Source organism: Ursus maritimus, unplaced genomic scaffold, assembly GCF_017311325.1.
Source record: "Ursus maritimus isolate PB19 unplaced genomic scaffold, ASM1731132v1 scaffold_32, whole genome shotgun sequence".
NCBI lineage: Eukaryota > Metazoa > Chordata > Mammalia > Carnivora > Ursidae > Ursus > Ursus maritimus.
Genome location: NW_024425786.1, coordinates 6,897,032 through 6,922,097, shown reverse-complemented (window position 1 = coordinate 6,922,097; position 25,066 = coordinate 6,897,032). Strand labels below are relative to the sequence as shown.

Here is a 25,066-nt window from a genome sequence, read left to right as displayed (position 1 = left end):
CCCTAGCCCCCCACCTGGGCCACGTCCTCGTGCTTGTTCCACTTGGTGACCAGCAGCAGGCGGGCCAGCGCCTCGGGAAAGCGCTCCTGGACCTCGTGCCGCATCTTCCACACCAGGTCCTTCTCGTGCTCGTACAGCTCGCCGGACCCCCGCCGCTCCAGGATTTCCCGCAGCTGTAGCTGCTGAGAGGTGCAGGCGGGGTGAGCTGTGGCCCAGCCGGGCGCCCCGCCGCCCACGGCCCCCGGCTCACCTCCTCCTCGCTGAAGCGCCCGTGCTCCCCATGCCGCCCCAGCTCCAGAATCTGCAACAAGTGGCCCTATCTTAGCGGAGACCCCGCACCCCGGGCCAGCCCTGGCAGGGCCCCAGGGTGGGGGCCTGCGACTCCCGCCAGTGCGGGCCGTCCTGTGCACCGCGTCCCCGGCCTCCACCCTGTAGATGCCAGGAACATCTCTCCCACCAGCTCTGACAACCAAAAGTGTCTCTGGGCATTGCCCCAAGTCCCCTGGGGAGCCTAGTGGCCCTGACAGACAACCATTGCTCTAGAGCACAGGAGGGTTCTAGAGTTAAGGAAGTCCCCAAACGTGTGTGGTGACCAAACCCCAGCCCTGGGCAACTCAGGGGATGGGCGGGGGGGAAGCAGGGTCAAGACAGTCGTCTTCAGCCCCACAGCCTCTGGACCCTCCCAGACCCTGGACGGCGAGGGGGCTGACCTTGTCCAGGGTGGGGTAGTACACAGGGTAGGGGGCCACCTCGGGGAGGCAGATGACGAGGGCCGCAGCGCTCTCCGTGTTGGGGTTACTCCGCACTGTCCCCGTGGGGTTCAGCAGCTCCCCTTTCTCGTCTGGACACAGGGACACACGGGAGTTGCCTGGGGAATGCCACCATCCGGAGCCCGCTCCCCCGCGCCTCTCCCTTCCGCCTGGGCGGACCTGGGACGGACGGCCACATGTACAGGCAGCATTCACCGGTCTTGAGCTGGTCCTTGTAGTCAAACAGCATGAGGTTGGCCCAGGCGATGGGGCAGTCCTGGGAAAGACCACGGGCAGGTCAGAGCCAGCCGCCGCAGTGCCTCCGTGTGCTCGGCGGCAGGACGGGCGTCACCTCCAGGCCCAGCTTCCCTGCCCTCACCCAGACTCCCTGTGAGGAAGCCAGCAAGGTCAGCCCCCTCTCGGCTACCCCTGGCTTCTTGAGAAACCCCCAAACAAACCACACCAGCCCCAGGAGGCTGGCCCAGCTCGGCGGTGGGGTCAGTCGGCGGGGCTCAGTGGCCAGTCACATCCTGGGCCTGGTGACTCAGTGCCCAACCCCCATTCCTTCCCCGCTGGCTGCTGACTCAGGACACCCCGCTGCCTGTGAGGACAGTGTGTTTGTCCCTCCACCCCAGAGTGCGGCCTCCAGCTTCCCAGGTGCCTCCGGGTCACCTGCTCATCAGCCCTGGGACCCAGAGCCTGTCACCTGGCAGGGTGGAGGGAGGGCTGGGGAGGGAGGGTTGGCCCCATCCCCATCCCCGAGATGCCAGCCTGCTGGGAGTGGAACGGGAGTGGCCCTGGGCCGCAGGGTGCCCGCTCCCGGAGGCCTGGCCCCAGCCCCCCAGCCGGGCCCACTCACCGCCTTCTTGGACTTCTTCTTGGTGGAGCGAGCCTTCTTGGCCTTCTCGATCACGGCGTAAAGTGCAAAGCAGAGACGGGCCATGCGGGGCAGGTCACAGATGTTGATGTCAAACTCCAGCCGCTGTTTCCACACGGGCTCCGAGCACACGCTCACCTCCGAGCTGGACACCGTCTTGCACAGCGTCTCGTTGCCGTGGAACAGCCCCGCCTGCACGACCAGCTGGGGGAGGTGTCGGAGTCGGCGCCAGGTGGCAGAGGCCCAGCCTCCCGCTCCCCCCGAGGTCCTCCCGCTCCCCCCCGAGGTCCTCCTGCTCCCCCCAAGGCTCAAAGCTCCTGAAACGTCCTCATTTCACATGGGAATCCCACTTCCCACTCAGAAGAAAGCGGCGCCAAAGGGGACAGCTGACGGCTTGAGCGGGACGAGGGGCCACGGGGTGAAGGGAAGGGCACCATGGGCTATGCATGGGCTCCCCACGACTCTGTGGGACCCCAGGGCATGCCTCTTCCCTGCTCGGGGCCTCAGTTTCCCCACTGGGGCTTGGGAACTCCAGGGGCCCTTCTCGCTCCGATACCCACGGGCTCCCCCCACTGCTCAGAGTCATATGAGCCCCGTGAGCAGGCAAGGATTCCATGCCACCTGAACACCCCGACCCTGCCTCCTCCAGCTCCACCTTGGCAGCCCTCAGGTCCCGGCCAGAAAGCTGCCTCCATCCAGGGCTCCAGGATGCCATCAGGGAAACCCAGCCCCGCCTGCTTGTGAAACCACCCCGACAAAAAGTGCTTCACAAAGAGACCAGGCCTCTGTGGACCCGGGTGTAACGTCCAGCAGATGGGACAATAAAACAAGCACCTCGCAAGCTGTCCTGGGGATGGAGGGAGATGCGGTGTGGCCTCCAGGGGTCCAGGAGGGCACACCTCCCAAGTGCCCCCTGAGAGTCCCAAGGCCCCGGGGCCCAGCCGGAGCTGGCTCTCTCCCGCACCTGTCACCTCCCAGACCCTGCAGTTCCCACATCCCTGGGCCTGGGCCTGGCCCCACAACTTCCACCCAAGTCAAATACCCAGAACTCGCTGGGCCTGGTTTCTACGAATTAGCCTCTCTGGCCGGCCAGCCGGCTCCCCTCCCCCCTTCCTGTTTTGAAGTGCTCACAACCACCCCGGCAGGGATGCTGGGTAATGTGGTCAGGTGGCTTTCATGTGACCCCCCCTTCTTCCTCTGCCACCCCTCTAGACCACAGCCACCTTGTTTGTGCAGAAAACATCCCCCTCCCCCAGGACCCCTCTACCTTCATCCGCTCATCGGCATTCACTTTGCTGCCCTGAATCAGCTCCACGCAGAAAGGCTGCTCCAGGGACCACAGGGACAAGGAGGAAGGCTGGGGCGAGCCAGAGGGGGAGAAGCAGGGCGGTCAAGGCGGAGGAATCCAGGGTAGGCGCCGGTGGCTAACGCCCTGGCCCCTGGCAAGGCCCGTGGCCACTCATGGGTGGGGTGAGTGTTGCAGGTGGTGATAAGGCTCAGGGGCCCACCCACAATACCAGAAAACCTGCCATGCAGTGTCCCAGGACCCCTGAGCTCCGCCAGTCATGGAGTTCTGCCTCTCTCTCCAGTGCAGGGGGCAGGAGGAACATGAGAGGGGCAGCCGGAGGGCCTGGGGGCTGCCCCGAGAAGCTCAGATCGCACCCTCCCCCCCCCCCGCCCCCTGGCACACTGGTGTGGTGGCCGGCCAAGCTCAAGGCCCAGCTCTCAACACTGACCCACCAAGGAGCATGAGATGAGGGGCCCTGGACCCACCACCAGCCTGCAGCATTGCCACTAGGCTCTAGGGTGGGACGTCGCGGGGGGCGGGGGGGGGAGGAAAGGACGGAGGGGAGGAGAGGCGGAAGGCACTGGCTCACCTTCTTCATGGGAATGGGGGGTGGTTTGGTGCGCGGTTTCTGGACTTGGGGGGCAGGGTCGCTCTGCTCGTCCCGCATGGCAAGGATGGAGGACGAGTGCACCATGGTCAGGTGGGGGGTCAGCCCGCTGTGCAGGCAGCCGCATATGTACTGGGGTGGGGAGGGGCAGAGTGAGCGGCCCCAACCGTTCCCTGCATAACGCCCCCCCCAGGACTCCCTGGTGCTGACGCCCCCCACCCCAGGCCTTCCAGGCCTCTCCTGCTGACCCTTCGCCCCCACCCACTTCCTGAAGACTGGGGAGAGCAGCCCCACAGGGGACACTTTTACTGTGACCCCCAAAGGCCCATCTCATCGCGCTCAAGAGGGGCCAAAGGCCCAGCTCCCCATGCCCCTCCGGGCCTGGCCAGGGCTCTGGGGACGGCAGGAGCGCAGGGCCCCTCCCCGAGCGCGCGCTTACCTGGAACTGGCAGAGCGGGTAGCCGCCGTACAGGTACTCCTGCCTCCCGTTCACCTGCAGCGTGTAGTCCTCGGGCTGCTCCACCAGGGGCTGCCGGAACACGGTGGCCTTCTTCCGCAGCGCGCACGCCATCAGCGCCAGTGGCACGTCCTTGGTGGACACCTGGAAGGTGAAGCTCTCCTAGGGGGAGGAGGGAGGGTCAGGCCTCCACCCTGAGGGCCCACGGGTTCTGGGACACGGAGGGGGGCGCTGCCTCTTTGTCTGGGATAGGTCCCCCCTTCCCCCGGAACGTGATGAAGGCACACGGCTGACACCCCAGAAATAGGTATCGAATGAATGCATGGACCCATGACCCAGGCCATCTGGTCATTCGGCCTTGTCCAGCTTGCCGGGTGGGACCTCTGCCCGAGCCCCTCGCAGGCACGGATGCCCCACAAATCCCACCCGGTGCCACTGGGAGGAGAGCGAGCCTGGGGTGCTCGTGGGGGGCTGGGAAGTCTCCCGGGGAAGCATCCCCGGGGGCCCCGCAGTTCGGACGCTGTGAACGGGCCAGCGTCCCCCGCAGGAGCCACGGGCTCACCTCGCTGCCCTCGAACTTGACGTTGACCAGGAGGGCCCGGTTGGGGACCCGCAGGGTGCCGGCCCCCCAGCTCCGCGCCGAGGGCTCCAGCTGCAGTGGGAAGCTGTACTGTAGCCAAGCCTCCCAGCCCAGCTGCTGCCGCCGGGCGGCCGCCTCCTCACAGAACTGGCGCATCTTGGTGCGAAAGGCGTTCACTTCTGGGTCATGCAGGGAGTCGAACTCGTGGAGGCCTGAGAGGCGGGGAGGCTGGGTCAGCGCGGGGGCGCCCGGGCAGGCCCGGGGCAGGCCCACCTGCACTCGGGTCACCTTTGCCGATGAGGAGGCTGATCTGAGAATTGACCAGCTTCTTCACCCTGTCGCCCTCTCGGGCCACCAGCCGCAGCACCGGCAGGAAGGGCTGGATGTCGCAGAGCCGCCGCTGCTCGTCCTCCAGCTCTTGCTGCTCGGCCGTCTGGTTGACGCAGGTGAACACATAGGCCTCGGGGTCGCTGAGCATGTGGAAGAGTGGCTCATACTGGGCCCGGTGCCACAACACCTGGGGGGACAGTGGCCGGTCAGCTTCTCCAGCCGAGGCGAGCGGGACCACAGGGAGCCGCGAGGGCGCTGGGGGCTGGCCTCAGTCTGGGTATCCCACCCTGCACGACCCTGACCAGAGGGCAAAGATCCCCACAGCCTGTCTTCTCCAGACCCCTTGAGCGCTGACCTCATGGGTCCCCAGGGTCACCGTGGCTGCCCTCCTGTGGAGGGTGCCTGGTACACGCTCGAAGCCTGGCCACAGTCCCCCCATGTTACCCTGGAGAGCCGGCCGGCTGGACAGGACCTCCAGGCACCCCCCCAGCTAATCACTCTGGGGTTCATCACTCTGATTTCTAAATGTTGGGAAGGAATTCAGAAAAGCTGAACACAATGAGAGAGCCGTCAAACCCTCTATGGGCTGTGTTCAGCTAGGGTGGTCAGCGCGTGCCTTCTGGGCGAGGCGTCCTCAGGGACCCCTGGGAGAGCCATCTAATGGTCAAGCTTTAGTGCAAAGGTGTTGATCACTAAGTCACAGAGAAGACCGAGAAAAGAATATCCCTGTTTTTCTTCCATGCGGGATGGATAATTATGGTCCATCAGCACAAAGGGATAGCACTGGGGCGGGGGAGGGGGGGGGATGACCCAGAATCTAGGGATACCTGTACGAACAGGCCCAGAACTCTCCAAGAGACATGCTAAGTAGGAAAAAACCCCAAGGTATATAACAGCAGATATAATGCAAGCTCATTTCCATAAAAACAACTCGAATAAACATAGTAGTGAATAGAGACTAGGATTTGACCAAAGGAACTAGGGTTTGCAGGCAAAACCTGGTCCACTCCCAAGTTACTAGAATACGGCCAGTCCCACTCATTCACAGGTAGCTCCTGGACCCACTCTGGCAGACCTGAGTGGTTGCGATAAATACCAGATGGCCAGCAAAGCCGAGAATATTTACCAGCTGGCCTCTCGGATAAATAAAAGTATTTTAGAAACTGAAGGCAAATTGGGGTGTGGGCAGGGCCCTCTGTGTTTTGCATTTCCGCACTGTTGGAATCATAGTAGGATGCACGTATGGTTGGAAAAATCAGATTACCTTTAAAATAGAGTTAATGAAAAAGATGTTATAATGTTAACTCAGGAAAAAAAAAAGATCTCAAAGTTCGTAATCAGAATTATCACAAAAAACAACACTCCATAGAAAACAGGAAATAGCCGAAGTGCTAACTACGGTTCTCTCAGAAGGGCTGGATCACAGGTGAGTTCTTTCCCTCTACTTTTGCCTGTTTTCCCCGATCAATGCATCCATATTACTTTTGAAATGGAAAAAAAAAAAAAAGAAGAAGAAGAAGAAGAAATTTAATTTTTAAAGAAATCTCCCAGGAAGGAGAGATTAAAAAGCAAAAAAAAAAAAAAAAAAAAAAAAAAAAAACCCTCAAGGATGGTCCATTGCTTCTTTCCTTTTTTTCGTTCCGCTCCCAAGTATAAGCTTTTAAAATTCTGAGCTGAGGTCTTGCCTTCTGGCATGACCCACTAAATCCCACACTTCGCAAGTGGGACAAGCAAGATCACAAGCCAATCTCTGCCAAATACTTTCCAGATGTCTAACCCTTTGACTCAGTAATCCTCCCTGAAAATTATTCAGCAAAACCCAAAACTATTTCCAAAGATGATGTTTACTATGATGACAGCTCTACAGAGAAAAGACTGATAAGACTCTTTAAAGTGGCCGGGGCTGGGGATCGGTTCCAGAAATGATAGCAGAGTCATGGAGAGAAGGAAAAGCCACCATGGGAACCCCACCCCAGACTCCCACTGGAATCTAGTGAGTTTAATCCTGCCCTGATAAAGGGGGGAGCTGAATTCAAAATGCTAGCTGGGCTCTAACTGTAAGCTTGTCAACAATTTTAGATATTATTTATCTTTTGAAATTTGTTTTATAGGATCTCAAATCTGAGCCTGAGCGTCTGTTTGTCTTTCCCTCCATGTTCCCAGCTCGAAGGTCAAGATCGTACCTTCTTGATGGTGCTGAGGTTGGCATTCCGGGACACAGGGAAGTTCAGATAGACCCCCGTGGGCAACAGGAAGTCAACGGCCACACTCTGATTCTCCTCCTTGGTCCAGAATTCCATGGGGCAGTCAACCCCAGGGGGCATCCTGTTCTTTCACTTCTCAGACCCCGGTTGTCCTAAAAAGGAAGGAAAGGCAAAATGAACCATCCCAAGTGTGCTGGATGAATCCTCTGAAAGGATCCTCTGGAAACAGAATGTCAGGACCTTTGGCGGCAGAAGGTTTGGGAAGGAGTCTCTCCCGCGGGCGCCCAAAGCTCGCCTCCCTCTGGGCCCAGTCCTGCCTGGGGTGGCTCATGGCTCCTGCTGCCCCCCAGACCCCACCTCACCTCTCATCACACCCTGCATCCCTCACCACAGTGGCCCAAATTTAAGACACCCAAAGACCCATTCCAAATCATTTTTTCTCAGAAGCACACACATGTGGGAAACCCCGCCACGGCCACCAGCTGGCAGACAGAGGTAGGGATAGTAGGGTCGCTGGTCAGACAACTCAGGACTTGAGAAGGACCAAAGGCTGCAGTTCTTGGAAACTCACTCTCCCTTCCTTCCCTTTCCCTTCCTTTCCTCTCCTCTCCTCTCCTCTCCTCTCCTTTCCTTTCTTTCCCACCCTCCCTCCTTCCCTCCCTCCCTCTCTCTCTTTCTTAAGATTTTATTTATTTATTTGACAGAGCACAGGCAAGGGGAGCAGCAGGCAGAGGGAGAGGGAAAAGTAGGCTCCCCGCTGAGCAGGCAGCCTGATGTGGGGTTCCATTCCAGGACCCTGGGATCATGACCTGAGCTGAAGGCAGATGCTAACCAACTGAGCTACCCAGGTGCCACTCTTGGAAACTTTCTAACCAGAGATCAAAGTGGCTTACAAATGGCTTTGCCATCAAACAATTTGTTGAAATAGCTCAATCACACCAGACGCCCTCAGGCCTCCCCAGACCTCAGTAACAAAATGCTATAGACACAATTCAGGGTCTTTTGAGTATCTCCCCCTCTTCGGGTTACCACCATCTGCATTCTGGTTGTTTGTAATTTCCATGCATGTTTTTATACTTTGATTATACTAATATGTATCCACGAACAATTCCCAGTATTCCTGCATGGTTTCAAACTTTGAGTCTTCTGCAAGCTGCAATCCACACTCCCCGCCGATAAACGGAGTGCCCGCTCCTTCACAGTAACTCCTGTGCTGTGTCGCTGGGTCAATAAACCACAATTTATTTACTCCTTCTCTTGTTGATGAACCTCGGGGTTTGTTTCTACTCTTTTGGTTATTACAAACAACGCTACAATGTACATCCTTACACACCTCACTTCGTGTGTATGCGGAGCTGGGATGAGTGTCGTCCAAAGAAATACAGCGCGAACACATGCCTGATGTCAAAGTTGCCAGTAGCCACACTCCATAGAAGTAAAAAGAGAAATACTTTTAGTCTCCTATTTTGTTTAATGCAATATATCCAAAATATAGTCATTTCAAAATGTCCATCAACGTGGCAAGATTACGAAGAAGTTATTTCGCATTCTTTTGGGGGCACGAAGTCTTTGAAATCTGGTGTGCGTTTTCACTTAGAGCACTGGCCGCTTGGATACTAGATTTCCATCAGAAATACCTCATCTGTATGTTGATGTCATACACTTTACAGATGAAAAAGGAGGGCCATGGACTCAAGTTGTTCCAAATACACCGAAAAGTTTTCCAAGAAATGAGCTGAGTATCCACTCTTACATTTGAATGCATCAAAATGAGAGAAAATGCTTAGAAATGTTGTTCCTCCATCACTGTCCGCATTTCCAAGTACTCAAGAGCGACGCGTGGCAGGGGCTGTCCAGGGGAACTGTCGGATCACGGCCACAACCTCTGACAGCCAGAACAACCTGAGCTTTAGTGAAGGAAGCCAGTGGGCCCGTTCGCAAGGGCACGGGCGCTGTCCGCCGCTGATCCCGCACCTCCGTCAGCCCTTGCTATCGTCCGATTCACTCGTTTCTGCCAATCTGACGGCCACGGAATGCTCTTTTGTCGTTTTAATTTGCATTTCCTTGATTAGCCATAAAATGTTTATCTTCTGCAAATAGCCTGCTTATAAATTTTGCCCACTTTTTTCCTGCGGGGGTTGTCTTTTTCTTATTGGTTTATAGGGTTTTTTAAAATATACTCTAGATTCCTCTGTTGATTAAATGAGTTGGAAATATCTTCTTTTGGTCCAACTCATCTTTTCACTTTGTTTATGGTGCCTTTTTGGGGAGGAAAAGTTTGTAACGCTGATGTAGTCAAATATCGTCCTTTATGTTTTATGGTTTTTATTCTTTCGAAAAGGAGTTCCCTACCCTAGGGTCACATCCTCCTAGATTTAATTGACTTTGAAAAATAATTGAAAGGGATTGTTTAGCTGACGAGAGAGATTCTTTTGGGGGCTCTGCCAACAGGGCCCAGACCTCAGCCTGCAGAAGGGCTGGATGCAGAGTTTGCTCGGAGCAGCAGGACACGCGCATCACGCTGGTGCGACCATGTTACCACTGCTGGGATCCACTTCCTCTGATTGTAAAACCACATCCTACTTTGGGTTCCTCTTTCTGAGAATGGCCAGGCCAAAGGCTTTCCTTTTGATTCAAAGTGTGGGGGGCAGGCAGGAATCCTTGAGAAGCCACTTACCATGCTAAATGTGCTTTGGCCGCACTCGGGAAGTCAGGGGCACCTTCGGCCACTCGATCCCGAGGCCAAGAAGAGCACATGTAGCATCAGCTCCTTGGGACGCCAGCCAAAGGGACGGCGCCTGAGACAAATGCCCCCCCGTTGCTCTTCTGCCCTTCAGTGCTGTGGAATGCAGCCTTCGACTACGCTCACCCTTCTGGGATGCACGGACATACTTTCACGTACAAACCTCATGCCGGGGGAAGGAAGACCCAGGATGGTGCGGGCAGGACATAAGCAAATGCCAGAGATGCGACAGGAGGAAGCAGAAACCCTCTCTCTCTCTGTGTGGGCCCAGAACCCAGGTGTGGCTGCTCACAAGCCCCAGCTCTCTATAAAGCTCAGACTCATCACTCTGCCATGTGTGGGACAAAGATGCCAACTCATCCAGGGACTTTAGACCTGCTCCAAGAATGCAGATGGGTACAACCGCTTTGCAAAGTACCTACACTTGGCAGCATCTACTAACACGGAGCACGTGGTGCCCTCTGACCCAGCAGTTAATTGCACGCCTAGGTATACACTCGCCAGAAACATGAGTTCACATGCAAGGAGAAACACAAACCAGAGTGTCGACAGCACTGCTATTCCTAAGAGCCCCAAACTGGAAACTGCCCAAAGGCGCATCAGCAGTGTAATGGAGAAATAAATGATGGTCTCTTTTCCCAAAGGAATGTTACATAGCAATGAGAATGAATGATCTCCAAATACAGACAACAGTATAAACGAATCTCGTCAACCCGAGGCTGAACAGAAGTCAGGCACAAAAGAGTGCGTGCTCCCCATTCTCATTACCCAGAGAACACAGGCAGAGCTCATCTGTATTGGCTGAGGAAGAGACACACAGGGGTGACCCCAGAAGGAGGGCAGTTACCCCAGGGGAAAGGGGTGCGAGGGGCTTCGGGGGCTGGTCATTTTCCGTTTCTTGATCCGGAAGCTGTGGACTTTTCACAAACTCAACACACCCTCAGTCCAAGTGGTAGAGCCGAGTGACTTCACTCCTGGCCACTAGCATGGCTGGAGCCTCAGGACCAGCCAATCAGAGCCCTGAATTCTTCCCCCCCCCCCCCCCCCGTCCCAGGCCACAGGGATTGGATAGGAACCAGGAAGGGGGCTTGGGCCCCGCCCATCACTGTGTGTCCTCTGCGCGCCACAGTGATTCCAGCATGAACATGAGAATGGCAAGTCAGTGCAGTGCGTTCTCACATCTGGACTTCTTTGGGTACTGCCTCCTGGGGTAGCGGAAAAGAGAGAAGATCCCCCTCGAGCTGCTGGTGACCACTGCCTGCTGCACTTAGGGGTGAAACCTGAGAAACGAGCACCATGAAGGAGAGCAGAGCTCAGCGTCGAGTGGTGGGTCCTGAAGACATCCTTTGAGTCCCTGGATCCAGGCATGCCTGATGCTACACTCTATCCCTGGACTTTTCAGTTCTATCAGCCAAAAAAATCCCCCTTTCTCCCCTCCCCCCACTTTTTTTTTTTTTTTAACTTGAGCAGTTTGAGTTGGTTTTTGTTTTGTTTTTTTTTTGTCACTTGCAGCTGTAAGTTCCATTTTAGGAAGCTTCTGTGGTTTAGAAAGTTCTTTCCTTGGAAATTGGCCTGCTGCTAGGAGCCAACCCTGATCTTTATGTTGTCATCTAGAGGCACCGAGAGCTGTCTGTCATCTGATGGCTCTTTCTGCTGAACGATGGCCTTACTACCTCTCACTGTTCTCCCTACAACACAGTTTTTAGACTCTTGCCAAAGTTCGGTACCCCGCGAAAACAAGATGATGTGAATGGGGCCTGACAGGCCAACTGTAGAATGTTCTGGGTACTACACTCCCTTTGCTTAGCCTAATAAAAGCGTATCAGCCTCTTCCCCTGAGAAAGTTCTTCAGCGGTCATATCACTGAGCTCACTGGCCGCCAACCTTCTAGCTATTTCTCCCAGGAAGGCAGGTTCTCCCAATGGATCTCCTGAATCTGAATGCAGAAATTCCCAATCCCTGTTGGTGATTTCATCTCATGGAAATAATTGGCACCCATGTATTACTGGATTTGATGTCTTGTACATATGACTCAGTCTGAGATATACGAGTTTACACTACTATTTATTAAGTGCCAGGAGTGGTGCAAGGGGGAGACAGTAATACCCGAGCCCAGAGTAAGCAGGAAGAATGATCACAATGATAGCGACATGGTAAAGACAGCATGCCACGTGGTGATGTAATGGAGAGCAGCCTCCACCCTGGGGGGAGGCCGGGAAGAGCCCCTCTGAGAAGAGGACACTGGAGCAGAGAACCAGAGTGGGCCAGTCATGGCCAGCGTGGACGGAAGGCAGGCCATTGCCACTGGAGCGTATGGGAGGGGCGGGGGGGGAGGACATGGGATGAGATGGGTTGAAGAGGTCAGCAGGGACCAAGGCCTGTGGAGCCTTCACAGGCGAGACTTGAAGTGTGATGGGCAGTCTTCGCGAAGGAGCCATGGGACCCGATTTGCATCCAAAACGATGCTGGTGGCTCAGTGTGGAAGGACTGTAGAGAAGCGAGCATGCCCACGGGCAGTGGGGGTGGGGGGCTCGTGCCCCTGGGGATGAGAAAGGCGGGAATCAGGGTGTCTTTAGGAGCTTGGCAGATGAGATGGGGGGTCGTGCGGAAGAAGTAAGGATGACAGCCAGCTGCGGGCTTGGGAGACTGGAGGGGTGGTGGGGAGACACTGAATGGGGAAGAGTGAGGGAGAAACAGATCTGGCGGCAACGAGACGGCAAGCGGTCCGTTGCAGACACAGAGCATCTGGGCTGCTCGGTGAATATCACCGTGGAGACAGCCGAAGAGCAGCCCCAAGTGCGGAGCTCAGGGGAGAGGTCTTTGCGGTTCCCCAGGGATAACTGGGGGTCAGTAGGCTACCCACAGAGACACGTGAGCGGGCCTGGAGACAGAGGGTGAGGGAGGGCCAGGACCACCTGAAGGCGTGAAAGGCATCAACCAAAGATGAACTGTGAGCCATCCTTCCTTGCTCTGAGTCAGCCAGACTCAAGGTCAACTTCCCTGTCTGTCTCCATCTGAACCATTAATAAAATAGCAAAGAAACTGGACAAGAAGGAGCACAGTCCCTCGTACCTCCCCACTCAGGCCAGCGTGATCCACAGAACAGCTGGAGGATGGCAGGGCAATCCCAGCTGCGGGGCTCCGTCCCGGGGGCGCCATCCCTCTGCCAGCTGTTCCGACACGCGCCCAGCTGGACGGCTTCCTCCGGCCGAGGCCAGAGCCCAGCTCCTCCGGCTGTGGGTGTCTGAGTCCCGAGCAGCCCACAGGGGAGCTCCTCCCAGGAGTTTGCAAAAGCGTGTACGTTCCTCCATCCTTCCCGGCCAGCAGCACGGGGTGTTTCAAGGGCCTGAATATCTTTTTTTTTTTTTTTAAACTGGTTTATTTTTTTTTTTTTTTAAGTCGGGGGGAAGGGGAGAGAAGGGGCAGAGGGAGAGAAGGAATCTTAATCAGGCTCCACTCCCAGTGTGGAGCCCAACGCGGGGCTCGATCTCACAACCTTGAGATCAAGACCTGAGCCCAAATCAAGAGTCAGACGCTTAACCGCCTGAGCCACCCAGGTGTGCCTAGGGTCCTAATTTATTTCTAAGAGAAGAGGGCAAGCAAGGGATGTAGCATCCCAGAGCCACAGCGCTTCCTCTAGACTGGGAATGAGGCAGCGGCCCATTACTAGTCCCCCTGGGCTGGCAGACCTGCCGCTGGTGGCTTGTGCCGCACTCAGGACCCCTGAAGCCTCCCTCTCGTTTCTTTGAGGTTCCACTGTGTTGGGGCTGTGAGCTGGTGTCTGTCTCCTGGGTCGGCTAGGGTTCCACATCTTTCTCGTGGCCATCGCAAGTGTGGCCGCCCCTGAGTAGGAGCCGCAGCCCAGCATTTGTCAACGTAAAGACAGGCTTTTTGGGGCTAGAGTCACATGCCCTGGGGATCAGCTTCCCAATGGAACACGTGAGTCACTCTCAGGCGGCTCAGTGCAGGGGACAAGCAGCAGCGAGCAGGGAAGTTCTATCCTGCTTATCTGAGCAATAAACACCGTCCTCCTCCCTGAGGGCGTCCTGAGCAAGACAGGCCCTGCAACTTCACCTGTTACTCTAGAGCGAGAGTCTAAAGGTCCCCCTGGGTCACTGCTATGTGTTCAGCTATAGAGATAGAGAAATGCTCCTGTTCTCGGAACTCTAGGGCAAAACAGCTGTTCAAAACCCGAATTCCAGAGCTGAAACTTACCACCCCAATAGCTCGAGTCTCAGAAACATCTCAAAGGTGGTTACACACATTATCCAGTATCTGCCATCGACCCAGGCTGGGAGGATACGAGACCAGCAGCCACCGGGACAAGGGACGGGGAGCCACGTGGGCTGGCCTTCTGCAGCAGGCCGGACAGAGCACAGTCCAGTCAGGCCTCCTGACCTGGGCTGATTTCAGGTGCTTCTCAGCCTCAAAAAGTCCTTCCAATAAACGTTCTGTTTCCCAGCCTCTCTTCCATGGAGAATGAAGTGGATGCTTTTCCTGTTGCCTAACTTATGTGGAAAGTGGGTGCACGTGGGCAACGTGGGCACTTCAGAGGTGAATTCCAAAGGTGCTTTACCCAGAGGCCCCACTTCCCAGGGGAGCTCCTGGATATTTGCCTTAAAGGAGCTTTCTAGAAACCACACCCTGCTCTGGCATCCAGGGAAAGCCCAGAGATCATTCAATAACCACATCCTCCTGGAGACCCTGGGGCAGGGGGTGGGGGTGGGTGGGGGAGCCCAGGAGGCTGCAGGCTGTAAGTCCTGTTCATTCATTCATTCAGCAAAAATCGATTTGAGCATCAGGGAATGTGCCCATCGGGAATGGGACAGGCACCATCCCTGATCCTACAGAGTTTTTAGTCTAACAGGAGGAAATCAAGAAAAGAAAAAGAAAAACAAATACACAAAATGACTTCAGATAAGAGTTGGAATGGAATAAAACAGGCCTGCGGGGAGAAAGGGTCTCTTCTGGATGGTAGGTCAGAGGATGGTGCTCAAGCGAGATCGTATTGGAGCTGAGACCCAAAGGATGAAAAGAACAGGCAAAGATCCATGAAATAGGGTTCAGGCAGCTGGAACAGGAAGTGCAAAGGCCCTGAGGCAGGAGACCAGGTAGCTGGAGTCAAGGACCCAGAGGGGAGATGACTGGGAGAGGCAGTGAGGCCGACCCTGCAGGGGCTTCGTAGCCACAGTGTGGAGCCAGATTTTGTTATCACTGCAGTGGGAAGCCACTGGAGGGTTTTAAGCAGGAGATCCGATAGGGCCTGACTTTATGCTGGACAAAAATTGCTTTGACTGCGGTGAGGTAAATGGAAGTGAGGGAGGCAAGAATGAGGTGGGAAAGAATTAGGCCAGGGCCCAGGCAAGAGCTGGCAGGGCAAGACTGATGAGGGAAAACTTGGGCCCTCCCTGCCACCAAACCCCCAATCCTTTGCTCTTAACAGCTGAGAAACAGGCATTCCAGCACCCCCCCTTGGAACTCCCTGTCCGTAAGAACCTTCATGACAAAGAACTGAAGCTACAGACCAGACTGAACACGGACTGGTCTAGGGTCCCCCCAACAGGTGCAGTTTTAGGGTAGGTGAGCTGTTCTCCCAGAACACAGAACCTTTCTTGAGACCCGCGTCAGTGTGTCCCCCCCGGAGACCCGGGAGCCACAGCATCCTCGTCCTGGCGCCCCCCACCCCACCCCGTTTGTAGGGCAGAGTCTCCGCACCGCAGCAGAGGAACAGCAGCCACAGCGAAGGGGACGCCTTTGCCATGTGGGCGGCCCCGGTGGCCCTCTGCTGCGAACCTGCTGTCCAGCACCGGTCAGGTGGAGGAGGAACCTGCCTCCGGAAAGGGAATGGGAGGGAAATCTCCAGAAGGCAGAGGCCAGCCCAGGAGGACATCCCGCAACCCTTGCCCAGGACTAGGAAGGAAGGGCTCGTCTGGAGGGTGGTCTGACACCCCAAGCTCCTGCCACAGGAGGAAAAAGATGGGAGGGGTGAAGGCCGAGGATGGACGAAATAACAAAGTGACATGAAATCCTGCAAAAGGCGTCCCGATGTAAGCTGAGGACATGGGCTGCCTTACTCCTTTTCTATCTGCGCTGCCTCCCTCTGTTCTTTCTTTGTTTCTTCTTCTTTTTACTCTCTACCATTTTTTGTAAAAGATTTCATTTATTTATTTGCGAGGGAATATGAGCGCAGCGAGCAGAGGCAGAGGGAGACGGAGAAGCAGGCTCCCTGCCGAGGGGGGAGCCCGACACGGGGCTCGATTCCAGGACCCTGGGACCATGACCTGAGCCAAAGGCAGATGCTTCACCGACCGAGCCACCCAGGCGTCCCATACTCTCTCCCATTTTAAATGTGTCTCCCTTGAAGCCATATTATTTAATAGAAGGGTAACTTTTTATTTTGAATATTTAAAAATGAAAAAAAAATCCTCAGTGGAGGAAAACCAAATAGACAAAAGGCATCGAAGAATGAGAGGCAAAGGTCTCTGGAAATTCTCTTCTATAAAAAAAGAGAGAGAGAGGGAGAGAGGGAGAGAGAGAGAGACTCCTGACTTCTGTCATCAGAAAAATGAGCCAACTATCCTACCAAAAAAAATTCTATCCCAGCTATCTCCTTTGATGTTCAGTTCATGGCCCACCCAGGGAGGCCATGGGCCGGTGCCCAAGTGGAAAATCCCCTGACACTACCCACCAGAATCAAGAGAAAGATCCATGGTCTCAGGTCTGGTAATTTGGGGAACTCGGGAATTGCCCGACGGAAGCAATGCAAAATAAAAAGGGGGGGCACCTGGGTGGCTCAGTCAGTGAAGGGTCTGCCTTCGGCTCGGGTCATGATCTTAGAGTCCTGGGATCGAGCCCCACATCAGGCTCCCCCCTCAGCAGGGAGACTGCTTCTCTCTCTGTGCTCTCCCTCACTCTGTCTCAAATAAATAAATAAAATCTTTTTTTAAAAAGCTGTATTTACAAAAATATTCATTTGCGGTATTCACGAAAGTGGAAAATCAAAAATAACAGGGAAATTCTGATAATTAACTTAATAGGAGTGAAGACAGTCCTTACAATGGCACCCGCATACAGCACAGAGCACGGCAAATAGTCCCCCCATGAAATGGAACAAAAAAGTGCCCCCCCGTTTGCCATGGCAACATCTGTTTGTGGATAAAACATTTCAGAACGCATAGAGAGAATGAAAACAGCTATAACATGGGTGGATACGCATGCTGTAATAGTGACTTCAAAATTTTGTTATCTATGAAAGTTAGGGAAGCACATGGTTTTAAAAATTAATTAGAGCTGGGGCGCCTGGGTGGCACAGCGGTTAAGCGTCTGCCTTCGGCTCAGGGTGTGATCCTGGCGTTATGGGATCGAGCCCCACATCAGGCTCCTCCGCTATGAGCCTGCTTCTTCCTCTCCCACTCCCCCTGCTTGTGTTCCCTCTCCCGCTGGCTGTCTCTGTCTCTGTCAAATAAATAAATAAAATCTTTAAAAAAAAAATTTAAAAAAAATTAATTAGAGCTAAACTGTTTGCAGCAAAAAAAAGGTAGCAGCCTCCTGCCCTGCACATCCTACCACTCCCCACTGCCGACTGCAGTCGTTTCTTTGGGTATTTATCTAAAATTTTCTAAATAATCGATTTAGATGGATATTTCTCGATTTTCAACTTTTAACTTCTGATCTCAGGAGATGAGTTTGTGTCTCCCTGCACACACACACAAATCCTCTCCCCCATCTTCTGAACAGCTAGGTGATAATTTTTTTGTTAATCAAGCTTGAGGGCGCCTGGGTGGCTTAGTCGGTTGGGCATCTGCCTTTGGCTTGGGTCGCGATCTCAATGTCCTGGGATCGAGCCCTGCGTTGGGCTCTCTGCTCAGTGGGGAGTCTGCTTCTCCCTCTCCCTCTCTCTCAAGTAAATAAATAAAATCTTTAAAAAAACCCAAAACTTGAGTGCTTCCGTTATTATGACTACATAAATACGGTTCAACACCCAACCACATAGTATACTCTGGTTTCATTCCCTTTCTCGTTCCACTCTTTGTTATTTTTACAGTTAATAGTTGCCTCACTTATAATTTGCTTCATTTTCTATGTACAAATATAATTCCTTTGTTTTCTATGTACAGATACGTACATAGAAACTTCCTCACTCTTTAACAGATCTATAAAGCTCTTCCTAATATGGCAAATATGTCAGATAGTCCATCAGCTTCATTTTTTTCTTGCAGATGTTCCTCCTGGGGCCCTCAGCCCTACTGCTCCCAACTCGCCTGGCTGATCCCTAGAAGAGCTGTGCAGCTTCACCATTACTGTGGGAATTCTCCTCACCATTCTCTCTCCCAGTCACGGTTCTTGGTTGCAAGTAAAGGAGCCGACTCCCACTGATTAAGCAGAAAAGTTGCTGACAGATTATTTGGCTTATTTGCTGCACTGTGAGGAGTTTTACAGTTCTGTTGGAGAGTTTGAGGAAGAATCGGTGATGAGGACATTGCAAGCATAGCAAATAAAGAGATGAGGTGCTTATCAACTCCAGGAAAAACAGAAAAGTTGAACAAAAAAAAAAAGAAACAGAACTTAGGACACTGGATTCCATGATGCACGTCTGATGGCGAAATGACCTCTCCTGCCACTGAATCCTGAATGCCAGTTTGCACCTCTGCCCCAACAAGTTGACCTTGCAGCCCATCACTGCTGCCACTGCCGTAACCATGGAGACAGCACATGCTTCATCCTTCTCCTCTGTCAAAACACAGCATCGGTGCATCTCATCCGTGGAGTCTAGGTCACAGGTCCCGGCAACAGGGAAAGCTTGAAGTCAGTTCTTTTCAGTTCCCATGGTGGGGTAGGTGTTTGGGTTTTTTTCTCCGCACTCACAAAACTCAAAGTAAGGTAACAGCTGAAATACTGAAAGCCATTTGGAAACGGAGCCAAATGAGAACAAGAAACAATTACATATTGTATCACTTGTTCCTCTTTCTTAGTTTACTCTCATTTTCGGAGAGCACAACCTCCACTAGTTTCCTTGAATAGCGATACAAAGGTGTGTGTGCATGCGTGCGTGCACACACACGGAGCTTTGGGAAATTCTCATCTACAAAGGTGCCTTTATTCTATTATTTTGCCTGAATGACAATTACAGAATTCTTGCTCAGGAATTAATTTCCCTTGGAAATTTGAAGGAGTTCCTCCTTTGTCTTGTAGCTTCTGGTGTTGCTTTTGTGAAGTGCGGTGCCATTCTTTTACCGGACCTAGATGTGGTCCCTTTCCTCTTGGTTGGCTTTCGGCAATTTCTGTCTCTGGAGTTTTGAAGTTTGTGATGATGTCCTGTAGTACATGCTTTACTTTTTTTTTTTTTTAAGATTTTATTTATTTACTTGACAGAGATAGAGACAGCCAGCGAGAGAGGGAACACAAGCAGGGGGAATGGGAGAGGAAGAAGCAGGCTCATAGCGGAGGAGCCTGATGTGGGGCTCGATCCTGTAACGCCGGGATCACGCCCTGAGCCGAAGGCAGATGCTTAACTGCTGTGCCACCCAGGCGCCCCCATACTTTACTTTTATATAGTATGTCTTTTATTATTCATTGTTGAGTACTACTCAGAGACTCTTCATGTAGAAACTCCTTCACCTCTAGAATTTTCTTCCTGTACTTTGATAACTTTCCCTTCTTCATTTTTCTCTTTGTCTTGAGTTCCTGTGAGGTGGACATCAGGCTTCCCAAACTGATTCTCCGTTTTCTTGTATTTTCTTTCCTATTTTCCATCTCTCAAGTCTTTTTGCTCCACGTTCTAGAGATTTACTTTTCAATCTCCAGCTCTATTCTATTGACATTTTTGCTTCTCCTATTCATTTTTTTTTTTTAACATTTAATTTTTAAGTAATCTCTACACCCAACATGGGGCTCGAACTCACAGCCCTGAGATCAAGAGTCACACGCTCTATGGACTGAGCCAGCCAGGCACCTCTACTATCATAGTTTTTATATCCAAGAGCTTATTATTGTTTCATGAGTATTCCTATTTTTAAACAACCATGTTTATGACTTCTGACTCCCTTTTTTCTGTTTGTTTGGGTCTCTGTCTTTCATGCGAGAGGCTTCGTTCTATGTGGAAGGATCCATAGCTGCCCATCCAAACTTAAGACGGAGGCACTCAAAGCTATTTGTGCACTGGTAAGGCCAAGTTGCTTGGCAGGCATCGCTGTGAAATGACAAAGTAGCAAACTAGCTTTCCAAGAGGGTTCCTTCAATGTCAGTATTTGAGGGTCATTTTTTCTTGTGAGCTCAATTTCCTCAGAGAGAAGTTCTTCGAGGCCCTGACCGGAGAGGGGTATAAACTAGGCTGCCGTGTTCTGGAAGCCAACCAAGAAAGGATCTCCCTGTTCAGTATACAAACTTTCACTGCATCTTTCTGTTCTCAATACAGTGCCTCTTGCCCTCGGTTGCTCCCCAGACAGCCTCCTTTCACCCCAGGCTGGGCCTGAGCTGCTGTGGTTCNGGAATGCCTCTGGGAAAACAGGCATCCTCTTCTGGGATGGAGGAGGGAGCCACCTGACTATGTGGGCTGAGAGAGGGGTCTATTGCTCCTACATACACCTCCAATCAATCTTCCTGCTTCCAGCCCACCCTGCAGCCCGTCATCAGGAACACTGTAGCTCCCACTCTTGAGTCTTTGGTGGGCCCTTAAACACACCAGCCTTCCTCCACCATGGCACGGAACACACAAGATTCTAAGCTTTGCATCTCTTTTACTGACCTGCTTTCTGTCTCTCAAAGTATTTGCTCACTCCTCCTCCTCCTCCTCAATCACTTTCTTTTCTGTTTTCTTAAGGATTTAGTCCTTTTTTATTCCTTTACTCTCATGTTAGCGGACTTTTGAAACAGAGCCAGGAGAAACATACGCATTCAATTAGTTATGTTTTCATGGAAGTTCATAATGATATTTAACAATACATAAAAATCAAGTTTCCAAAGATAGGCACATAGGAGGCTTTCTGGGGCATTTGAGGGAGGACATTCCATCAAGGAAACAGTGGTTCTCTGGGGGGTAAGGGAGGGTAGATTATGCTAATGTTTTGTGAACTTTCAAAAGTAAATGGGTGGTTGTTTGGGGTTTTTTTAAGATTTTATTTATTTATTTGAGAAAGAGAGAGAGTGAGAGAACACGAGAGGCAGGAGGGTCAGTGGGAGAAGCAGACTCCCTGCTGAGCAGGGAGCCCGATGCGGGACTTGATCCTGGGACTCCGGGATCGTGACCTGAGCCAAAGGCAGTCGGTTAACCAACTGAGCCACCCAGGCGCCCCTAAATGGGTGTTTTTTAACAAATAAAAACATATGAGGGTTAAAAATTATTAAAAGGCATCTGCTGAAACAAGAATCAAGATACTGTTGGGGCATCTGGGTGGCTCAGTTCATTAAGCATACGACTATTGGTTCTAGCTCAGGGCATGATTTCGGGGTCGTGAGATCAAGCCCTGCATCAGGCTCTGCATCAGCGAGGAGTCTGCTTGGGATTCTCTCTCTTCCTCTTCCTCTGTCCCTCCCCCGTGCTCTCTCTCTCTCAAGTAAATAAATAAATCTTAAGAAAAAAAAAAAAAAGGGGGCGCCTGGGTGGCTCAGTCCGTTAAGTGTCTGTCTGCCTTCAGCTCAGGTCATGATCTCAGGGTCCTGGGATCGAGTCCCACATCGGGCTCCCTGCTCGGCGGGGAGCCTGCTTCTCCTTCTCCCTCTCCCTCTGCCTGCTGCTCCCCCTGCTTGTGCCTGTGCTCTCTCTATCAGATAAATGAATAAAAATCTTTAAAAAAAAAAGAGAGAGGAAGAATCAAGAATTGTAAATAGATGTGTAAACAGGTGAGCAGAAGAAACTCTAATCCCCCAACAGAGGTCTGCACCATTCATGGTTTTTTACTATGTTCCAGGGGGCCCTGGGGTTCCATAGAAGCACCCCAAGGTCTTCAGAGGGTGGCAGAAGTGGGACAGGGTGCTGAGCGGAAGTCCTAGGCCAGTCTCTCCCTGGACCACAGGTCACTCTGCTTTTATCTACTCTATAGGTCAAAATTCTAGTTTTAGAGGCCCCTGGGTAGTGCAGTCGTTAAGCGTCTGCCTTCGGCTCAGGGCGTGATCCCAGCATTCTGGGATCGAGCCCCACATCAGGCTCCTCCACTGGGAGCCTGCTTCTTCCTCTCCCACTCCCCCTGCTTGTGTTCCCTCTCTCGCTGACTGTCTCTCCATCTAATAAATAAATAAATCTTTAAAAAAATTGTTTTTAATATCTTGATCTTTTTAAAGAGAGCCACACTAACAAAGAGGTTTGGAAAGTATTGATGAAGGCCTAGAGAACATGAGGTTGGGGTGGAGCCGGGGAGAAGCTTCCAAGGATGACACCAGGCTGTAACCCTATGCTCCTTTCTATCAGAAGTGACCGGAGCTGCTCAAGCATCCAGATCAGGACGAATGTGCCCTGCCACCAGAGCACGGCTGTGTACCCACAGGGCTTGCAAATGCGACTGCGGCCTACCAGTCTGGCAGGTTGCTAACCATACCCGCCAGCCCCAGACACCAAAACCAGCGCTCAGCCAAAGTCAGTCTCTGGCCTCAGTTTCTTCATTTGCACAATGAAAGGACTGCATTCATCTCCCAGCGAACATCCAAGACGTGCCAAGGGGCATTGTCTTACTGATACACTGACTGCCAGCTCTCTGGAGAAACAGAATGTCCCTACCTAAGGACTCTTTGAGAAGCAATGCCGAGTTATAAGAATTCAATCCACTCTCTTTGGAAGAATGTTTTCGTTTTTCTCTCCCCAGATAGGCTGGCCCAACTCTACCATGACTGATGGTCAAATAGCGTAATAATGAGCTCCAGGGCTCCTGGGAGCAGAGCCCCCCTTCGTTTCACAGCTAGCAGCACCCCTCTCCTGGGGAGCTGGCCGAGGTCTAGTTCACCACCCCTTGTTGGCTCATAGTACACACTTGGGTCGTTCTCTTCCTCTGCGTAATCTAGTCCTCCATGGGAAGTTAGAGAACTCCTCCTGTGGCTGGATGGTCAGTGAGGACAGAGTCTGTTCAAATTCTTAAACTGTCTACAAAATCACATCTCTTCTTCCCCACACACTTGTCTCCTTCACCCAACCTACCTCTCTGGAATGGTCCAAGAAAGACCAGCAGCAAAGGCCCCTCTGTCTGGCAGATCAAAGATGCTTTGGAATCAATGAGCACCATTCCGTCCCTGCCTGACTCTGAGCTCCTTATCTGTCTGGGGGAAAAAAAAAAGAACGAATGAATGAATGAATGAAAGAATGAAATTTTTAAAAGAGAAAGTCTCTCACAACCTTCTATGCATTCCCTCACAAGACTTTAGCTCAAAGCGACTGTTTCACCTAGGCTCCCGTTTTGCAAACCAATCACATTCTGCTGAATGGGCCCTTCTCACCACCGTGTCGGTGCCACTCCCTTCAGTGGTACTGAAGCAAACCACCAGGGCATTTCCAGAGCCTGAAACAGGAATATGTATATGGAGATAACTCAGCGATTCTTAGTTATTTGTTGGTTTTGTTTAGTTTTTGAAGTCAAAAAGAACGATCTGTGGCAAGCCTGGGTTCAAGTTCATTCAATGGCTGTAAAAAGCAGATTCCTGGACTTGAGGTCCCTACTCAAGTACTAAATTGCATCATACAGGAAGACTCATCCCTGCCTGCTGGAGGTGAAAAGGGTGGGTGTGTGGGGAGAGGGCTGCCCACTCACTGCATCCGTGGTGTTTCTTTCCCCCCACTGCCGGCCACTCCTGGAAATAATCTGACCCCAGAGACAGGAAGACACCTGAGCTCCGGAAGCCCAGCTGGCTGGATTCTATGAGTAGGACCCGCCCCTTTCTCCAACCCGAGGCCGAGGGCACAGCTACCTCCACAGCGGGGAACCCCCCCCCCCCCTGCAAGGCTAGGGAGGGCTCTTGAGGATCAGGAAACCTAAATCATTTGCTTCTCCATAAGCAAAAAGCCCAGTTCTGGGAAGCCGTTGGAAAAGGTGTCCATGCCACGAACGCATTTCCCAGGGACCAGGCTGGAGTTCTCACTGCTGAGAGCCTAATCCCTGGAAGGACACCCCATGGACCCTGCTGCAGGAGCCCAGGAACACGGGCTTGGGTGGTCTCTTCACTCAGCATCCAGGGGAGGGTAGCAAGGGCTTCCCAAGAGAAATGAGAGGTCAGTGCCAGGAGCTAAGGAAGAAAGAACTCCCGCTGCTGACCAATGGAGTTAACAAGGGGACAACCCAGCAGTTTAGTCACAGGGAAATGAGACACGATTACAGAGAAAGCACTTTCAAAACGAGGAAAGACAAAGCAGAAAGCCTGATGGAGCTGAGGGAAGGAAGAGTTAGGGAAAGCAAGAAGGAATCAGTCCTCAGGAATTCAGGTCAGGAAACAGGGAGCTGGGGCAGAATTCACAAGAGGGCGGCCAAGAAGGAGGCTCTTCCCGGAGGAAGGTGCGTCTTCTGCTCTGGCCCTCACGCTGCCCAGGACCTCAGGATCTGGGTCGGCCGCCCTCTAGCCCTCTGGGTTCAAGGGCAAAGCTTGGGAGGCAACGCCAGGAATGGACACAGCGCAGGATGCTCCGTCCCGAATCGGGGACAGGGGGAGGGGAGGATGCGCACTGCAACTGCTGGGTCTCTCTGTCAAGTAAACAGCTTGCCCTGGACAGGCGCGTCCACGTCCGGAGCCCGGCTGAGGGCCCTGCTCAGCCCATCAAGGGCGGCAGCGGGACACCCGGATCCCCGCCCCCCGGAGGCACAAAAGGGATGCATGGAGATCGGGAGAGGAGGAGAGCATGAACCAGCCCACCACCCGAGAATCACAACGCGAGCGCGGCCCCCTGCCTCGGCCTCCCCAGCGGGGTCCGGTCCGCCCCGGGACGCGCGCGCCTCCCCCAGCCCCCACGCCCCTGGACCCCGATTGCCCCAGGCGGACAAAGCCCGGCGCTGGGCGGGGCGGGTTGTGCACAGGGGGGCACTGGGACCCCGCAGACGCCCGCACAGGTGGGCTCCGTACCGGGTGTCGGTGCCGGGGGCGGGGCCCGATCTCCCTGGAGACGGTTGCCCAGGGGACGCGGCGGGCGGGTCCCGGAGCTACGCGAGCCTCCCGGCGGCGGCGCCGAGCCCGCGGGGGCCTGAGGGCAGGCCCGCGGCGCGGAGCCGGCGAGCCGGGCAGCGGCGGAGGGGCGCGGCCCGGGGCGGGGCCCGGACAGCGGGC

General features: G+C 53.5%; 1 protein-coding gene across 1 annotated transcript in view; it reads right to left on the bottom strand.

The window, feature by feature from the left end:
- PIK3CD (phosphatidylinositol-4,5-bisphosphate 3-kinase catalytic subunit delta) overlaps positions 1 to 25,066 on the bottom strand; it is a 51,020-nt gene that overhangs the window by 6,919 nt on the left and 19,035 nt on the right. The window contains exons 2-13 of the mRNA XM_040645755.1: positions 22,959 to 23,077; positions 7,072 to 7,244; positions 4,847 to 5,075; positions 4,541 to 4,770; positions 3,961 to 4,140; positions 3,504 to 3,653; positions 2,894 to 2,983; positions 1,609 to 1,830; positions 930 to 1,026; positions 711 to 841; positions 251 to 301; positions 11 to 182 (exon numbers count right to left, since the gene is read on the bottom strand). Coding sequence (XP_040501689.1) covers positions 11 to 182; positions 251 to 301; positions 711 to 841; positions 930 to 1,026; positions 1,609 to 1,830; positions 2,894 to 2,983; positions 3,504 to 3,653; positions 3,961 to 4,140; positions 4,541 to 4,770; positions 4,847 to 5,075; positions 7,072 to 7,212 — 1,693 coding nt within the window. The 5' untranslated portion in view covers positions 7,213 to 7,244; positions 22,959 to 23,077. The remainder of the gene's footprint in view (positions 1 to 10; positions 183 to 250; positions 302 to 710; positions 842 to 929; positions 1,027 to 1,608; positions 1,831 to 2,893; positions 2,984 to 3,503; positions 3,654 to 3,960; positions 4,141 to 4,540; positions 4,771 to 4,846; positions 5,076 to 7,071; positions 7,245 to 22,958; positions 23,078 to 25,066) is intronic.